Below are 16,265 nucleotides of genomic sequence, written 5' to 3' on the forward strand. Positions count from 1 at the left end.
TTTGGTTTTTTTTTATTTTTTTTTAAATTCTTGTAAATCTATTTAATATGTACACAATAATAGTTTGTTATGTAAATATGGACGATTAATAATGTTTTATTTATTAAATGTTTGGTTTTAATTTTTGTGTTTTTTAATTTTCAATATAAATTTTGTTGTTGTTGTTTTTCAACAATACTATATATATATATATTTGTTTATTGTGTGTGTTTGTTTATTTAATTGTTTTAAATTTTTTATTAAGTTCCAAGAACAACAATTAATACACTTAATAAACATGCTGATATTGGATATTCTAAACGTAATTGGCCCCCATGTTGCATTGCTGCTGGGTGTTCGCCTGAAATATTAAACAAAAAACAATTGTTGAAATATAATTGATTTTAATTTTATATTTTTGGAATTGAAAATAATAGAGGGGAGATTTTTTAATTAAATAGATTTCAGGCCCATGCGCATGAAATATCCAAGGGAAGAGTTCAAAATTTGTTCGTCATGTTAGGTCATAAATATTCAGTCACTGTTTTTCAATAACTTCATTCTGCGAGGTACAGAAAAAAATTTTTGCAAAACTCTGTGTGTATCGACCTCTACACCGCGATGTATAATGAGCGAGGACTAAACCGTTTAGCCGATTCTCAGACATTATTCATTTGTTGCTGTTGTCACAGGCAAAACTGTCAGATCGCAGAGCATTTAGTAGACATTCGGAAACGTATCTTCATTGCAAATATCGAGTGCTTCGAGTGAATTCTTGTTACGCCCAAAGTTTTCAAAGTTTATGAGTTTTTGCCAAAGTTGAACATTGTCGACTCGAATATGGGGAAACTCTCCCAAAACTACTTTTTTCTTCTACATATGCTAGAAAGATGGGATTTTTTGCTTTCAGCTTGAAATTCGATGTAACTTATGGTCAAAATCGAAAGCTATAAAATTTTCACTGCAAACCATTTCTCCATTACCACTCTCCAGAAGATAGATTAATTTGGTTTTTTTTTGTTGCTTTTTTTACATCAAAGACTATTTTTTCCTCTGAAATAGAGCCATGGCCACCTGGGGAGACAAACTTGCCAGCAATTGCGAGCTCCAAGCCAGAAAGTCGCCAGCCTTTTTGTCCAAGGGATGGAAGTAAAAGTAGCGTGTGGTGAATTTGTCTTTAATTTGTGAGGACAATAACGTGGGGAAATAAATGAATCAAAGATTCTTTAAATGAATCATTTGGCAAATTAATTGAAATGAAACATTACCGCGACAAAGCCGCGGGAAAAAGCTAGTATTTCATAATGATAGGAGACACCACAAATAGAACAAAGGACAAATAGATATATTTTCTAGATTAGGGGATAGAACAAGAAAATGGTGCGGTTCTTCGAAGATACTGTGAAAAATTTTAGAAATCGAAGCATAGAACCCGGATATATTGCCTAAGAAAATGAATTCATTCAACAAAACTTTCTTCTCTTCCAAAACACTATGTATCTAAATGGACGAAAAACATTCATTTTATGGTTTTCTTTCAGATGGACACATTCAATTTATAATTTATAATATAGTCAAAGCATGCCCAGTTTGTAATATGTCGATATGTACCGTTTTCATGTTGTTAAAAATTCATGTGATTGAAACATTTCCCAGTGATTTTATTTAAAGTGTCGGCGTCGTTTATTTTTTCGATTTATTTATAAATAGGTAATTCAATTTTTATTGAATCTGTTTCATGGTTAACTGTATTAAAACCAGATGTTGTACATCAATCAAGTATCAAGCATGGATTTGGAAAATTTTTTAAAGGGAGTAATATAAAATTTTCATGAGTATTTTTAAAGTAATTAATTGAAAAATAAACGGACACTTCGTACATTTTGTGATTTCACGTCAAGTTTCTGAGATATCGACTGAAATGATTCTGGAATATTGTTAGTGCTGCCTCCTCAAAGTTCTGGGAAGTCGAGAGATAGTGAAATTAATATAATTATACCACCAAATCATAATGGCTAGAAGTGTGCAGTTATCTAGATTTGAGAATGTAAGGCGAATCCAAGCTTCAAAAAATATACAGGCTGTTATTTTCGGGTTCAACTTTCTTCACTTGATGTAAGGATAAAAGGATAGTGATATCTAGTGTTCTATAACAAAGCTTTTTCTACTTACATCGAGTGCAAAAAGTTCAACTCAAAAAGAAAATCCACATCTACGTATAGCGAGTTGAAAAAAAAAAATGAAATAACAATTTTTTTTTTCAAATATATATTTTTAGAACTAAAAATAATGTAAAAGATATTTAACGAAATTATTTTCCATGTTTTCTATATTAGGCGTAGGTTTGAAATGCTGTATGATTTTATTTTCATAATTTTTAGGGATCCGTTCCTTGAAAGTGGAATAATGAAGTTCGTATAAAAGCGAATAGAGTAGGTGCCAAAACCTCGCAAAGTAAGCTTTTCTAGTAATTATTTACCGATCTCTAAGGAAACCTAGCCCTTTTATCTATTCTATCTTTCTGCTTATCCGGTTAAAACGTTTCTCCTCAATTATTTCGGTTAAGCTGATAGATGAAGTCGTAAGTTGCGATGCTTTTCTCCAAATCCATGATAAGTCACTGCCTTTTGATTATCCAGTGACCGGAAGGTAAGTATGTTAACGAAATCGTTTTTGTCTTTCCCTAATGAAATTTACAACCTCTCTACTTGCATGATGGCGGGAGAGTAGAAAATGGAGAGATTATTTCTTCTTGCAGTTTGACTAAATTTCGCGTTATTCTAAATAGCTGCCCCTATCTACCCCTCCCCCTTTGACGACATTGTCTCTTGTCCATACATTTTAATAAGTTCAATTTTGACTGCTCATTTTGTATCGATTATTCCGAGAATCTAGAATTGAGGCATGTAATGATCCATTATAGGAAAATTAGAGCTTTAAAAACATAATATTTGAGGAAATAAGTTAAATAACTTTTCTTCGTAAAACACAATATTCCAATTCGATATCGAAGAGAATAAAATACATAAATTTAATGATACGAAATCCTTTTTAAAGCAAATCTGCACTTAATCTATTTTTATCTCGTATATATATATTTTTAGAACAAAATTTTTCGAATATTGAATATTTTATTAGTATGAAATTAAGTTTCGTAATATACATAGTTCCACACGTTTATTACTTACGCATAAAAGATTGGAAATATAATTTTATATTATATGATTTCTTTCCTACGAGAAAATGAGCGTCGGAAGTAAAAAGGAGTGAATGTAGGAATATTAAAAGTTTTTATACATAATGTTTCAAAACTATAGCGTTAGTAGAACAGAATGATAAGTGTATAAAATTCTGAGAAAAAAGTTCATTTGTAGTTTTCGGATTCGATGTAAGTTCCAGTAACGAGATGCGTTATTTATCGTTTTTTTGTTGTTGAGAATTCCACGATTTATATCAGTCAAATTGAAATTAAATTAGCAAGAAAAGCTGTAGAATATATTTACTACAATTAATATTTTTTCCAACTTAAATTATTAAGGTATCTTAAATTATTAAGGCCCGGATTGGGAATTTCGCGGTAAAACAAAGTCATCACACTTCATTTTTTACGCACACATGCGCTTAGTTGGTGTAAAAGCTACAGTATTGGTTCCCAGTCGCTCGTGCTGCCATCTTGTCAGTGACTAATGAGACTTTGTTGAAGGAACATGTTACTGTGTAGTTTTATAATTTTTCGTCCCAAAAAACGGTCTTTTTGTTTTGGTTTAAGTCATGTAATAACGTGCATCCCCGTTTTGTTTAATAAGCTTTTAGAACTATAGATAAATTCTTGGAAAATTCAAATACTCCTTGAATCATTATCATTTTCTAGGTAGGAATATTCTTTGATTTAGATCGGTTCCGTTCTCGTTTAGTAGTCACTAAAGAAAACTGCTGTATATTACTCTGCTCTTTTAATCCGGTTATTCTGGGTCACCCGTTATATAATTTTTAATAAACTTACCGTTTAAAACATGCACTACAATTGTTTTGCTATTTGCATTCGATGGACTGCATGTATATTTCCCTGAATCAGAACCTTTTGCACGTTGAATTAAAAGGTAACTGACAGTGATATCACCTTTTTCTGTAATCACGCTGACACCACCACGGGGTGAATCATAATTTATACTCTGTAACAAAAAAACAGAAAATATGTATTATTGTATAAAATAATTATTTTTCTCGGAAGAAATTTTCAAGAAACAAAAAATATGTTTTAATATTATTATTAGTATTAACACAAAACTAGAAAGCAATTTCTAAGAAACATATCCCTGAGGTAGAATGTGTTTTAATTAAAAAAAATTGTCTTTCTTAACAATTATAAAATATTGTCATTCTTCAAAAAATGAAAAAAAAAATTATAAAATATAATTTTTAATTATATTATCACAAACTCATATTTAACACAAAAAATGGGTCGAGGCTTAAAATTTGTCGAGAATTTCATATCTTCAAAATCAAAAATCGTTGAATATTTACCTGTATTTGTCGCCCTATTAGCTCAGTTGGTTAAGGCGTAATCAATTTCGTCCGCGGTATGCTTAGGGTAGCGGGTTCGATTCCCGCCGTCGCAACAAAATTAATTTAATTAATAGTTGTGATGGGCTGGTGTAGTGCATGTTATATGCATGAAGGAGGTGCACTCAGCCTCTAAAATTGAGGAGCTGATAAATGAAATTATCAGCGGAAAGGTGGTAAAACACATATATGGTATTACAAAGGACTATAGCCAAGTGTGTCCTTCGTGGACAGCCAATATAACCTAACTTAACCTACCTGTATTTATTAGAGAAAAAAGGAAAATATTAACCTGCTTCTTGCTTAAATTCTATTTGTGACATCGTAGCCCATAAACTGATTAAAAACAATAACCTACTTTCTTAAGGACATTCCTAAAAAAATGATTGTATGAAAATATTTGAAACTGCTATAAAATTTTTTTTCTCAATTGATTCTGGTTAATTAGATACGGCCCTGATTCCATTCCTATATTATCCTGTAATAATTTCTATCAGCTTATTCATGCAAACTAAAATATTATATTTCATTTTTCAAATTCATAATATTTTATAACAAAAAAAAAAAAATATTCCCTAACATTTGTCAGCGAATACTATAACATATTAATATTCATATAAAAAAAAGTGCATTTTTCATATTTTACCCAAGGGAAATTTTTTTATAAAGCACAGTAGACACTACCACCCACCATCTTGATTGCTGATGTGTACAAAACCTAACCATGGGAATTTTAAAAAGAAGTTATTTATGGATATAATATCCTATGTTTTAGTTTATTATCAACTGAGAAATAATTCTACATTAATTTTTCATAAAAAATAATTATTTAAATAAAACATTTAATTTTTTTTTTCAATTTTATCGTTTTTATAATCAATGAAAAAATATATATGTAATATATTAGGAGTATATTAAGTTTAGTTCTAAGTTCGTAACGCTTAGAAATATTGATGGGTATGGGTATGGGTATGGAGGTTAGCGGGTCATGCTCGAGCATCGGGCCTCGAAGCAATGGTTCAGAGCACCTAGCCAAATAGACCCTTGTACTCTATCTCCGCTACGCTTTTCAGTGGCTATTATAACCAACTGATGTACTGAAACCCAGGATTTGTCTAGCGCTGAGTTTCCTAATTTCTTCTGGTTCGACTATGGCCGGACCAAACCATTTCCTTCGCTGCTGTGTGAGCGCCGGGCAGTAACAGAGAAAGTGGATCGATGTTTCTTCTGAATTTTCTCCCCATCTGTCACACGCGGGAGATTGTCTTTTTCCAATCTGATGTTGGAACTTGTTCAGGTTATCATACCCTGTGAGTAACTCTACGATGACTCTAATATCAGCTCTGTTTAGTTTCAAGATCTCCTCAGCTCTGTTATCGAGCGAGTTTCCTTCACCCAACAGGCTTTTGGCGATTCGCCCTCCCTCGTAGCTGGTCCATGCCTTTAATTGTTGGTTTTTCAGATTATCTCCTAATCTGTTAAGACCTTCTTGGTATGGCATCCTCGCAAGCTTTTCTTGAGTGGGAGCCATTAGAAATATTGATAATACCAACAAAATTCTGGTATAGGTGTTTATAAAATCACCTAATTTAGTCCATTTTCCTTTGGCTGTCCGTCATCACGACAATTCAAAAAAGAAAAGAGATATATTGCTGAAATTTTTCTACTCAGTATCCAAAAAGTGAGTTTGAGTTCGCAAATGAGCAATAAATCCATTTGAATCCATCCTACGGATCCATCTTGAAAATCGTAAAAAATATAGAACTAAAATTTTAAATGTAAAAACTTTTTATCATGACCGAATTAACAACAAAGTAGAGAGTTGAAAATTTGTAGGTAGCTTCAAATAGTGATTTTATTGATTCTAGTTTTATAAAACCCAACGGACAATGTTAAGAGGATCAAAAGGGTCAATTTTCAGGATAATAGTTGTTGTTTATTCAACTCTAAGGTGTTTCAACAGTTAACTCAGTCAATTGTTTATTTTCAATAAAAAAATTTATTTTGTGATATTTAATATTAGAAATAATACCAATTTACAAAAACTTCCTGTATCTCATTTTTACCCCAAAGGAATGCTTTGATGTTTTTATTGAAAACGTTTTTATTGAAAAAAAAAAAAAAACATTCAGAAGCCTACGGCTGTTTTAATTGAGCCGTAATTATTAGGCCTACGGCTAGGTATGGTATTTGACATTCATTTTAGAACGTTTGGAAATTTGAGAGGCTGGTATCAAGAGCCTGACTAGCAATTTTTCTTTCTATAAAATTTCCCTTCGAAAATAGGACCTGAAAAATTCTTAATTGAAATAAATAAATGCTAAGAATTATTTTTTTCGACATGAAATGAATGTCTATTAGTTTTTAAGTTACCACACAATTATAAATTTTCTAGACCCCTAATCAAAGGTCCCAGTTATGAACGTTTTCGTGGAGAAAAAATATGTTAAACGTAATCGAAATTTTCAAATTGTCGAGCAACGGACATTCTCTTTAATTTAGTTGTCGGGCAAAACGATTTTTGCATTTGTTACTCAATTATCTTCCTAATGGGTAACAAAAGCGGATATCGGTAGATTTGAAGCCTGTGGAGCCTATTGTAACCGCTTTAAAGAGAACTTGTTAGGCTAAGCATAATTAAGCCACAAGCCAATATCTACTATGTGTGCTGATGGTCACCAAGACTATAATTGTTTATATATCTTGTATATACAGTAGAACCTCGATAAGTTAAAGTCCAAGGGAAACACAAAATATTTTAAGTTATAGAGGTTTTAAGTTATCAAGAGTCTATATTAGGTAAAGGTTAATATAGAGGTATGTACATGTTTTTATGTACCCTAGTTAATATAGAGGTATGTACATGTTTCTATGTAGTTACTGAGGGCCTATACAGAGATTATTTATTTAAGTTATAGAGGTTGCGTATTTTAAGTTATAGAGGTTTTGGGCTCTGATGGGAAGGGAACATAGTATTTTTTGAAGTAACAGAGGTTTTTATGTTACCGAGGTTTAAGTTATCGAGATTCTACTGTACTTTGCTGCATTATTTTAGTGCTATTTCACAATAATAAAAAAAGGAATCATTACACCTTGACATAAAAAGATGTTTTATTATTACTAGTTGTTTTAATTTAATTTAGTAAATTTGATTTGATTTCAAATAAAAACTTCTTAGAGCAAAAAATGTCCTAAAAATAATTGTAAATTCTAAATTGTAAGTGCTATGTATCGTAAAATCAAATCATGACTCCACGTAAGTAGTGCTAGAAACTGATTTAACAAAAACATGACATAGTTATTACGGCGACACCGATCGTAAAAATTTCAAAAATTTACGACATCGTAACCGTAACGTTGCTTTGAAATAACAAATTCAAATTGAATATGTACTTGCTATTGCACAGAAACTTTCATGATGATTATTACTATAAAGAATCATCTTCTTTCCGCGGATGTTTTTTAGATGTTAACAAGTTTAAATTAAAACAAGTGAAAAAAAACAATTGACTGAGTTAATTGTTGAAATACCATGCATAGTCAGTGTTGATTTCTTTATCACATTACACATACAAACATGTGACACATACATAACTAATAATCAAGTATAGTACATATTATAAAATTTCCGCCTAATTGGCGCCCTCACAGGTAAACAGTGATGTTTACGAAAAAATGTTTCAAACAAAAGTTGTTTAATTTTTGATAAGGAACATTTTTTACATTTAAACTTTTGTTCTATCTCTAACGGTTTACAAGATGGGTCCTACGGACCCAAGACCCAATTGACCTATGATGCTCATTTACGAACTTGACCTCACTTTTTACGTCCTGAGTACGCTGTAAAAATTTCAGCTCGATATCATTTTTCGTTTTTGAGTTATCGTGTCCACAGACGGACGGACGGACGGACAACCGGAAATGGACTAATTAGGTGATTTTATGAACACCTATGACAAAATTTTTTTCCTAGCATCATTATTTTCATGCGTTACAAACTTGGGACTAAACTTAATATACTATGTATATTTCATATATACATGGTATAATAAACCAAGGAAAAATATTTTCAATAACAAGGAAACTAGTTTTATTGGAAATGTAATTTTATACAATAGGGTATTCTACTTATTTTCACGCTTTCTTGTCAAAAACTTAAATTAAATTTTAAACCTTTTTTTAACTGTCATAAACGCGGGCATCCAATTTGATAATATCGTTATCATTACACAAAATAACACAAATAAGTATATATTCATAGACATCTGATTATAATAAATATAAATACTTATTATCTATGTATATATTATACCCAGCTGTCTACACTGAACTAATTGATGGTCTATGACATCACAGCAAAGCTGCCCGCGTTAGATCACGTGATATAAATTTAAAAAATTACTATTTTTAATTTTAATATTTTAAAAGAAAAATGTGCTTTTATGACTCGAAATCAGAATATTTAAGTATATTTTTATATAAATTTTAACTTTTTTCAAATTTCATAATTTATTTTTGACTAACGATAATACCCTATTAATGCTAATTTTCACACACTTTTCGCAACAATTGCGGTTGTCTTTCGCTAGTAACACGACAAATGTATTTCAAGTGTTCAACCATCCCTGGTTTATTGGTGTAGACAAGTGACTTTACATCCTCAAAAGAAATAACCATAAATTTTCATAAAAAACAAAAAATTTCAACAAAAATAAATACAAAGCAACTAGCTGCTGTCAAATCAAATCTTGCCAACTCAAAGATGTGAAGGTATACAAAGTGAATCATTTTGGGTCAAATATAGTGTCAGTCACATATGGAATAAGCCAGTTGGGAACATAGCATTAATACTACCGCGAAAATGTGTTCATTTACCGGTTAAAATATTTGGCTAAGACTATCAAAGGTAGCGGAAGATTTGGATACCGCAGTAAGTGCTTCCTACAGCTTATTTTTCGGTATGATTGATTTTCTCATAATCTAAAGTAAACTTCAAGAGTGTTCGGAAAATTTTTCGTGATTTAAGGAGTAATTTTTTGTAATTTATTTTCTCTATAGCACTCAAGAAAGACATTTGGCATCAACAGACTCTACCAAAACGTATTTTAAATTCTATGTAAATGAAAAAGTAGAGTTTTATGTAAGTTTTATTCTTCTATAACGTAAAAATAAAATGTCTGACAGACAGGGTACGTAAGAATACTAGAAGAATATATAACAAGAAGTCTTCTTGCACATAAAATAAGTATATGTATGTATCTGTTTTAAAATTACATATATAAATTTCACATATCTCACCATTTTTATCGTCATATTATTATTATTTATTTTGAAATCTCAAGTTAAAAGATTATAAAGTTCAATTGAAAATTTTGTACGTAATAAAAACCTCACAAAAGCTTTAACTTAGTTCTGTGTTTGCTTTTTATAATACATCAAGAATGATTTCTTTCTGTTCATACTCTTTTGCTTCTCACAACACAAACTTTTATTGATCGCTGCTATATTTTATTTTTTATTTTTAGAGAATTTTTTCAAGTATAATGAGCTATTGCTTTTGTACTGATGAAGAAATTTTTCATTAATTTCTTCAAATATTTATTGATTTTATTTATATATAAGCATACTATTTGACGACAGTTATGCTACTGTACACAATACTGAGATGTAGTGTGTATATACATATACTCAATACACACACACACACCTGCAAACTAATAAGTTGCTTTTTTGTTATCTTTTCTAAAAATCAAGCAAAAAACGTTTACTTGGTATCAAAAATTCGTACCAACTTCACATCCACAAGCTAAGGATGAAAAGTTACCTGAACCCGTCAGCACTCGCGTTATGAGCCTTTTGCGAATTAAAACATAAATAACTTTTTTCAAATGGTAGATGTGGTTGAAAGATTATTTCCTTACTCTAAAACATTATTCAATAATCACGTAAGCAAACTATTTGTAATTAACTAGCGCATTAAATTATGTAGAGGTTATGATTTACAAAGTTAAAGAATACTCTCATCACGCGATGAAAGATTACCGAACGGTTGAGTGAATGTACAATTATTCATTTATTTCAATACACTAAAACCGTTCAAAATTTTCCAAGTTACGTAGAAGAGAACGCTCAACTTCTACCCAAGAAATTCTGAATGGCAATTTTATTTTTAATTATTCTTAATAGAACATTCACAACGAACAACGATGTCTCATCTTCTCTATCACTGACCAACTCTTACCACAAGAAGGTGGACTCACTTGAGCCAGCCTTTCTTTGACGATCTCTCCGACCTGAAGTTTGTTGTCGTCGAAGCACTCCTACTGTTCTTGAACAACTCCAATGATTCATGGAGTAGTGGCCGGGGATGGGTCAACCCTTTTTCGGTATCACAACGCATCCTATGGTCTAAGTGTGTCCCACCCCAGGACAGCCACTCTAACCTAACCTAATCTAAGAGAACATTCATTTAGTTTACGCAGATCTTATGTGATGAAGTTTTTGTAATATTATTTTTATTATTTTTTCTTCATACAACAAAAACTTTATTATCCTTTTACATTCATGGTAAAAATTCAATTTTATAAAGTGAAAAATTTTTTGTTAGTAGTCACTTTTCTGTGTGAAGATTATTATATATAAATTTTTTTACATTTTATTGAACAATATTTGTTTTTTAAGTTTTCAAGAAAGAATAAACAACTGGAAATGATTATACAAAAGTTTATTATTATTAGTTTAAAAGAACGTTTATTGTTAAAATAATAATTTTACATATATACAGGATACGGCAGAGAAGTGTGAGATTTTGAAAATATTGTAAAAAGAAATCTTTACCACCTCAAACTACATAAACAAGCATTTCAAGAAAATTTAGTACTGAAGAAATTTTATTCTGTTTTAAGCAAATTGTGTTCAAAGTAAATTCAGTTTGCAGGTGAGTTATCAAGTTATTGACCACATATCGCGTAGCATTCGAGGTAGAATTTGAACCATTTTTTTGTCGTATCCGCTCTTCCAGTTTTTCAAAAATGCCGAGGTATTTACTTTTTCTTAAATTATTTTTTATGCAGTTTAAGGTGATGAAAAAAACATGGCTCCCACTCAAGAAAAGCTTGCGAGAATGCCATACCAAGAAGGTCTTAACAGATTAGGAGATAATCTGAAAAACCAACAATTAAAGGCATGGATCAGCTACGAGGGAGGGCGAATCGCCAAAAGCCTGTTGGGTGTAGGAAACTCGCTCGGTAACAAAGCCGAGGAGATCTTGAAACTAAACAGAGTTAATATTAGAGTCATCGTAGAGTTACTCACAGGGAATGATAACCTGAACAAGTTTCAACATCAGATTGGAAAAAAACAATCTCTCACGTGTGACAGATGCGGAGAAAATTCAGAAGAAACATCGATCCACTTTCTCTGTTACTGCTCGGCGCTCACACAGCGGCGAAGAAAATGGTTTAGTCCGGCCATAGTCGAACCAGAAGAAATTAGGAAACTCAGCGCTAGGCAAATCCTGGGTTTCAGTACATCAGTTGGTTATAATAGCCACTGAAAAGCGTAGCGGGGATAGGGTACAAGGGTCTACTTGGCTAGGTGCTCTGAACCATTGTTTTGAGGCGCGATCCTCGAGCATGGCCCGCTAACCTCCATACCCATACCCATACCCAAGGTGATGAAAAGATAATTAATAACAATTGATAGAATTTCATTTTACAGCGTTTTCAAAATCGCACATTTTTTTGCCCCATTCTATATAAGTAATACATTTTAAAAACTTCTTCATAATATAACTTCTTTGATAGGAAGTTATCTTCAAAGAAATCAGTTTTTATAAAAATGGTGGAGGCGTAAATAAATACATGATATATTATAGGAACGGATATACTGCATAACTTACTTGCACTCTCACCATATTGTAATGTAAAAATGGTCAATGGTAAGGAACAACTGTTAATGTGTTAAACAAAGATAATAAAATACATACAAAAGTGGTAACATCTTATTGGAAAACCCTGTATATATTTAATATTGAATAAATTGTAATGATGGTCATTTTTTATGACGTTTTAATGAATTATTGCTTGGCACGTAATTCGACTAAATTCGATTCATACAATTTTTTGCTTGTAAATATATTTAAAAGCTATTTGTATTAAATTTGCATATAATATTAATTTTTTAGTTAAAAAAAAAATTCATTTATCAAAAATTAATTTATTTTTTGCTGAAATTAATAAAACAAAAAATTTAAAAAAAAAAAAAATAAAATTATAAATACATAGTAACAAAAAATAGATAGTAAAATTTGATAACTACACCTTATGACTACCTTGTATGCTTATAAACTTGCTCAAAAAATTAAGTCCTTCTTGAAGTATGAAAATAGAAAATTTTCAATGGCGTTTCGTACGAGTAGTTCAAAAAGGGTTAGAAATCATAAATATCAACTCATTGTACCGTTAATAATTTTTGGATTATGCGAGGTATATATGGTATATATACCTCGGCGGGTTATCCATAAGTTTTTACGTGCCTTCAAACGTGAGGATACAAAGAGATATAAAATTAATTGTGGAAGTAAGTATGCAAATAATTATAGTCCGTTGATATTGGCATTTGTACAATTATTCAAATGAATTACAGTCTAATTCATAAAATTTCTGCAAAAAGAGAAAATTTTAATCGAAATCGAAATGGGTTGGGTTGGGACCAAAAAAAAAATTAATACTGATCACTCCCTCACAGAGCAAAAAGGGCGGCATATCAAACCGTGCAGTGGGCGGCATCAAGCCTAAATCTGCAACTGATATGTAGCCATCTACGTTCTTAATTTCTTATTAAACAACTAAGTTCAAAAAACGCCGATATTTTTTTGTCTAAAAAACAATATTAAACCCCCGTTCTGCCTGACATATGCCTATAACAGGGACCATCCACATCATTATTTGTTAATCTTTATTTATTTAACTACATCCGTATATATACAAATACATTTTATGATGAGGGTGGTTCCGGTTACTTTGTTTTTGACCAAGCGACGACAATGTGATCAATTCTACCGTCCCTATTACGTAAGGATAATGTTAAATCTGATACCCTGTAGTTACATGTCTAGGTACATATTTAAAACAAAAACAAGTGAAAACAAACAATTGACTGAGTTAATTGTTGAAATACCATGCATAAATAGTACTGTGATAGTACTCTATCACATTGCACATACATATACAATTTATATAATACATACTATACAATTTACGCCTAATTTGCGCCCTCACGGGTAAACAGTGATGTTTACGAAAAAATGTTTCAAACAAAAGTTGTTTATTTTTTGATAAGGAACATTTAAACTTTTGTTCTATCTCTAACAGCTTACAAGATGTGTTCAATGGACCCATAGGTCAAGACCCAATTGACCTATGTTGCTCATTTACGAACTCGACCTCACTTTTTACGTCCTGAGTACGCTGTAAAAATTTCACTTTGATATCTTTTTTCGTTTTTGAGTTATCGTGCCCACAGACGGACGGACGGACGGACAACCGGAAATGGACTAATTAGGTGATTTTATAAACATCTATACCAAAATTTTGTTGGTATCATCAATATTTTTAAGCGTTACAAACTTGGCACTAAACTTAGTATACCTTGCATATTACATATATGCATGGTATAAAAATTTTGTGTAAATTGCACAACAAATTTTTGTGTAAATATAAACACAAATATTTGAAGCATTTTGGAAAAATATAATTTATTATTTACAGAATAAATATACAAAACTAACTACAGTTGGTAATTATTTTTTTCATAAAATTTTTTAATAAAAATGCAGTCAGTGTAGTGCAGCTCCATTATAAAGTTATTATTTAAAACTCTATGAACTTTTTTATGAACATAAATATTTTAACAAAATTATTAATGTTTTTAAATTAGTTATTATATAAAAAAAGTTATGAATTACTTCTCATATAAAAAATGAAGACACAATGGAAATCATACAAGCTATTAGTGTGGTTGGGGGGTTTAATAATAGAGACACCGGTGAAATCGAAAAAGTCGGAGTAAATAGAATACAATGACTTATAACTAGTCTTACAGTGTTGTTATAAGAGAATGTCCCCATGATTTATTAGTCTAGTTAACATGCACGATTTTTTCTAACTTTTTTGTATATTCTCCGAAAATTACGAAACAGGTGTCATTCGATTCATAATTTTATGTAGAAAGTTTACTGAAAAATTCGAAATGGCGCTGAAAAAAATTGCAAAAGTAATAAACAATTAAGTGAAAAATAAAATAGGGGGCTCAGTTTTTTTTGAATAACTCAAAAAATATTGAAAATTTTCAAAATCTGAAAAAAGATCCAAAAAGATGAAGAAATTTCCTAAAATAAAGTTCCGATTGCCGAAATTGTATCCCTATATTTATAATTTTTACAGAACCTTGAAAATAGCGCAAAATACGGTAAGTTTGGCTCTCGCGCGCGTTCTGTCTCTGAGACCTACTAACAAAAAAAATTATTTAAACATATAAAATATGAATATTAATAAATAAAAAAATCTTCTTCTTATCCCCCTTATATCTTCTTAGCCCCCCCCCCCCTACAGTGTCAAAGACACTCACATGCAAATTTTCATGGTCCCAGCCTCAAGATTTTGGGCTGTTCGTTGATTATGCCACTCGATCTGTTTTCTTTCATATACCGTTGATCTGTATTTCTCTATAAAATTATTTTAATGGGGTTTCCATATACTTTCATCTCCATTTTCATCACCTTAGGAGTTAAATTTCCAAAAATTTATTCCTAGCGAGCGTCTACATCGCAAAAAGAGTAACTATGCTTAATTTCAAGTAAATCGGGTGAATAGTTTTAGAGATATCGTGATGAGTCAGTGAGTCAGTGGTAGTCAGTGGCTCTGGCTTTTATGTTGATCAAATTTCAACACTTTTTGGATTTAATCAACTTTTACTGAAGAAGACCAGTAACAGTCGACTTTGCCTAGGAAGAGTTAACTCTTATTGGAGGATCAACTTTTTCTATAACAACTGAATAATTAGGCAGGCCCTTCAATAGTACTAGCTTAGCCCCCCCCCCCCCCCCCCAAAATTCACGATCCGCCCCTGCAGTTTCACTGTTCTCTCGCGCACTCTATATATAATATCTTTATGTGTAATAATAATAAACTAATATTTAACAATAATAATAATAATAATAGGAAAAACCTAACCTAACTTGGCACACGTTTTAATTACACATACACATATGACACAGACTCGCAAAACCTCACCAAACCGTACCGTTTTTTAGTGCAAAATAATTTTATAACACCATTCATACAAAAACGTAAAAAGAATATTGAAAATGGTATAGGTAACACAAGCAAGCAAGCAAGCAAGCAAGCAGTGTGCCAGAGAGGAGTAGTTGAATGGTTGTGTGTGATGTTAAAATATAAATTTTATACAAAATATAACATGAAAATTTAATTAAGAATAAAAATTACAAAGTTTAATTAATTTCATCGTTGCTTTACGTGATATGGTTTGTTGTGTGTTTTTTTTTTTATGTTAGGTTGGCAGTATAGTTGTTATGTGTAGATGGATGTGTTTATATATGACGTCATTGATGTATATGGAAATGTTAGAAATCTTGAAAAATGTTAGGTTAGGTGTTTTATTCAAAGTAAAGGTTATGTAGCCCAGTTGGTTAAGGCGTAACC

The 16,265-nt window shown here is 31.1% G+C and overlaps 1 protein-coding gene across 1 annotated transcript in view; it reads right to left on the reverse strand.

Annotated features, from left to right (window-relative positions):
• Window positions 1–203: 203 nt before the first annotated feature.
• LOC123299333 (zwei Ig domain protein zig-8-like) overlaps window positions 204–16,265 on the reverse strand; it is a 150,461-nt gene continuing 134,399 nt past the window's right edge. Inside the window, exons 4-5 of the mRNA XM_044881701.1 lie at window positions 3,983–4,151; window positions 204–340 (exon numbers count right to left, since the gene is read on the reverse strand). Coding sequence (XP_044737636.1) covers window positions 240–340; window positions 3,983–4,151 — 270 coding nt within the window. The 3' untranslated portion in view covers window positions 204–239. The remainder of the gene's footprint in view (window positions 341–3,982; window positions 4,152–16,265) is intronic.

The sequence above is a fragment of the Chrysoperla carnea genome, chromosome 4 (genome assembly GCF_905475395.1).
Source record: "Chrysoperla carnea chromosome 4, inChrCarn1.1, whole genome shotgun sequence".
Classification (NCBI taxonomy): domain Eukaryota; kingdom Metazoa; phylum Arthropoda; class Insecta; order Neuroptera; family Chrysopidae; genus Chrysoperla; species Chrysoperla carnea.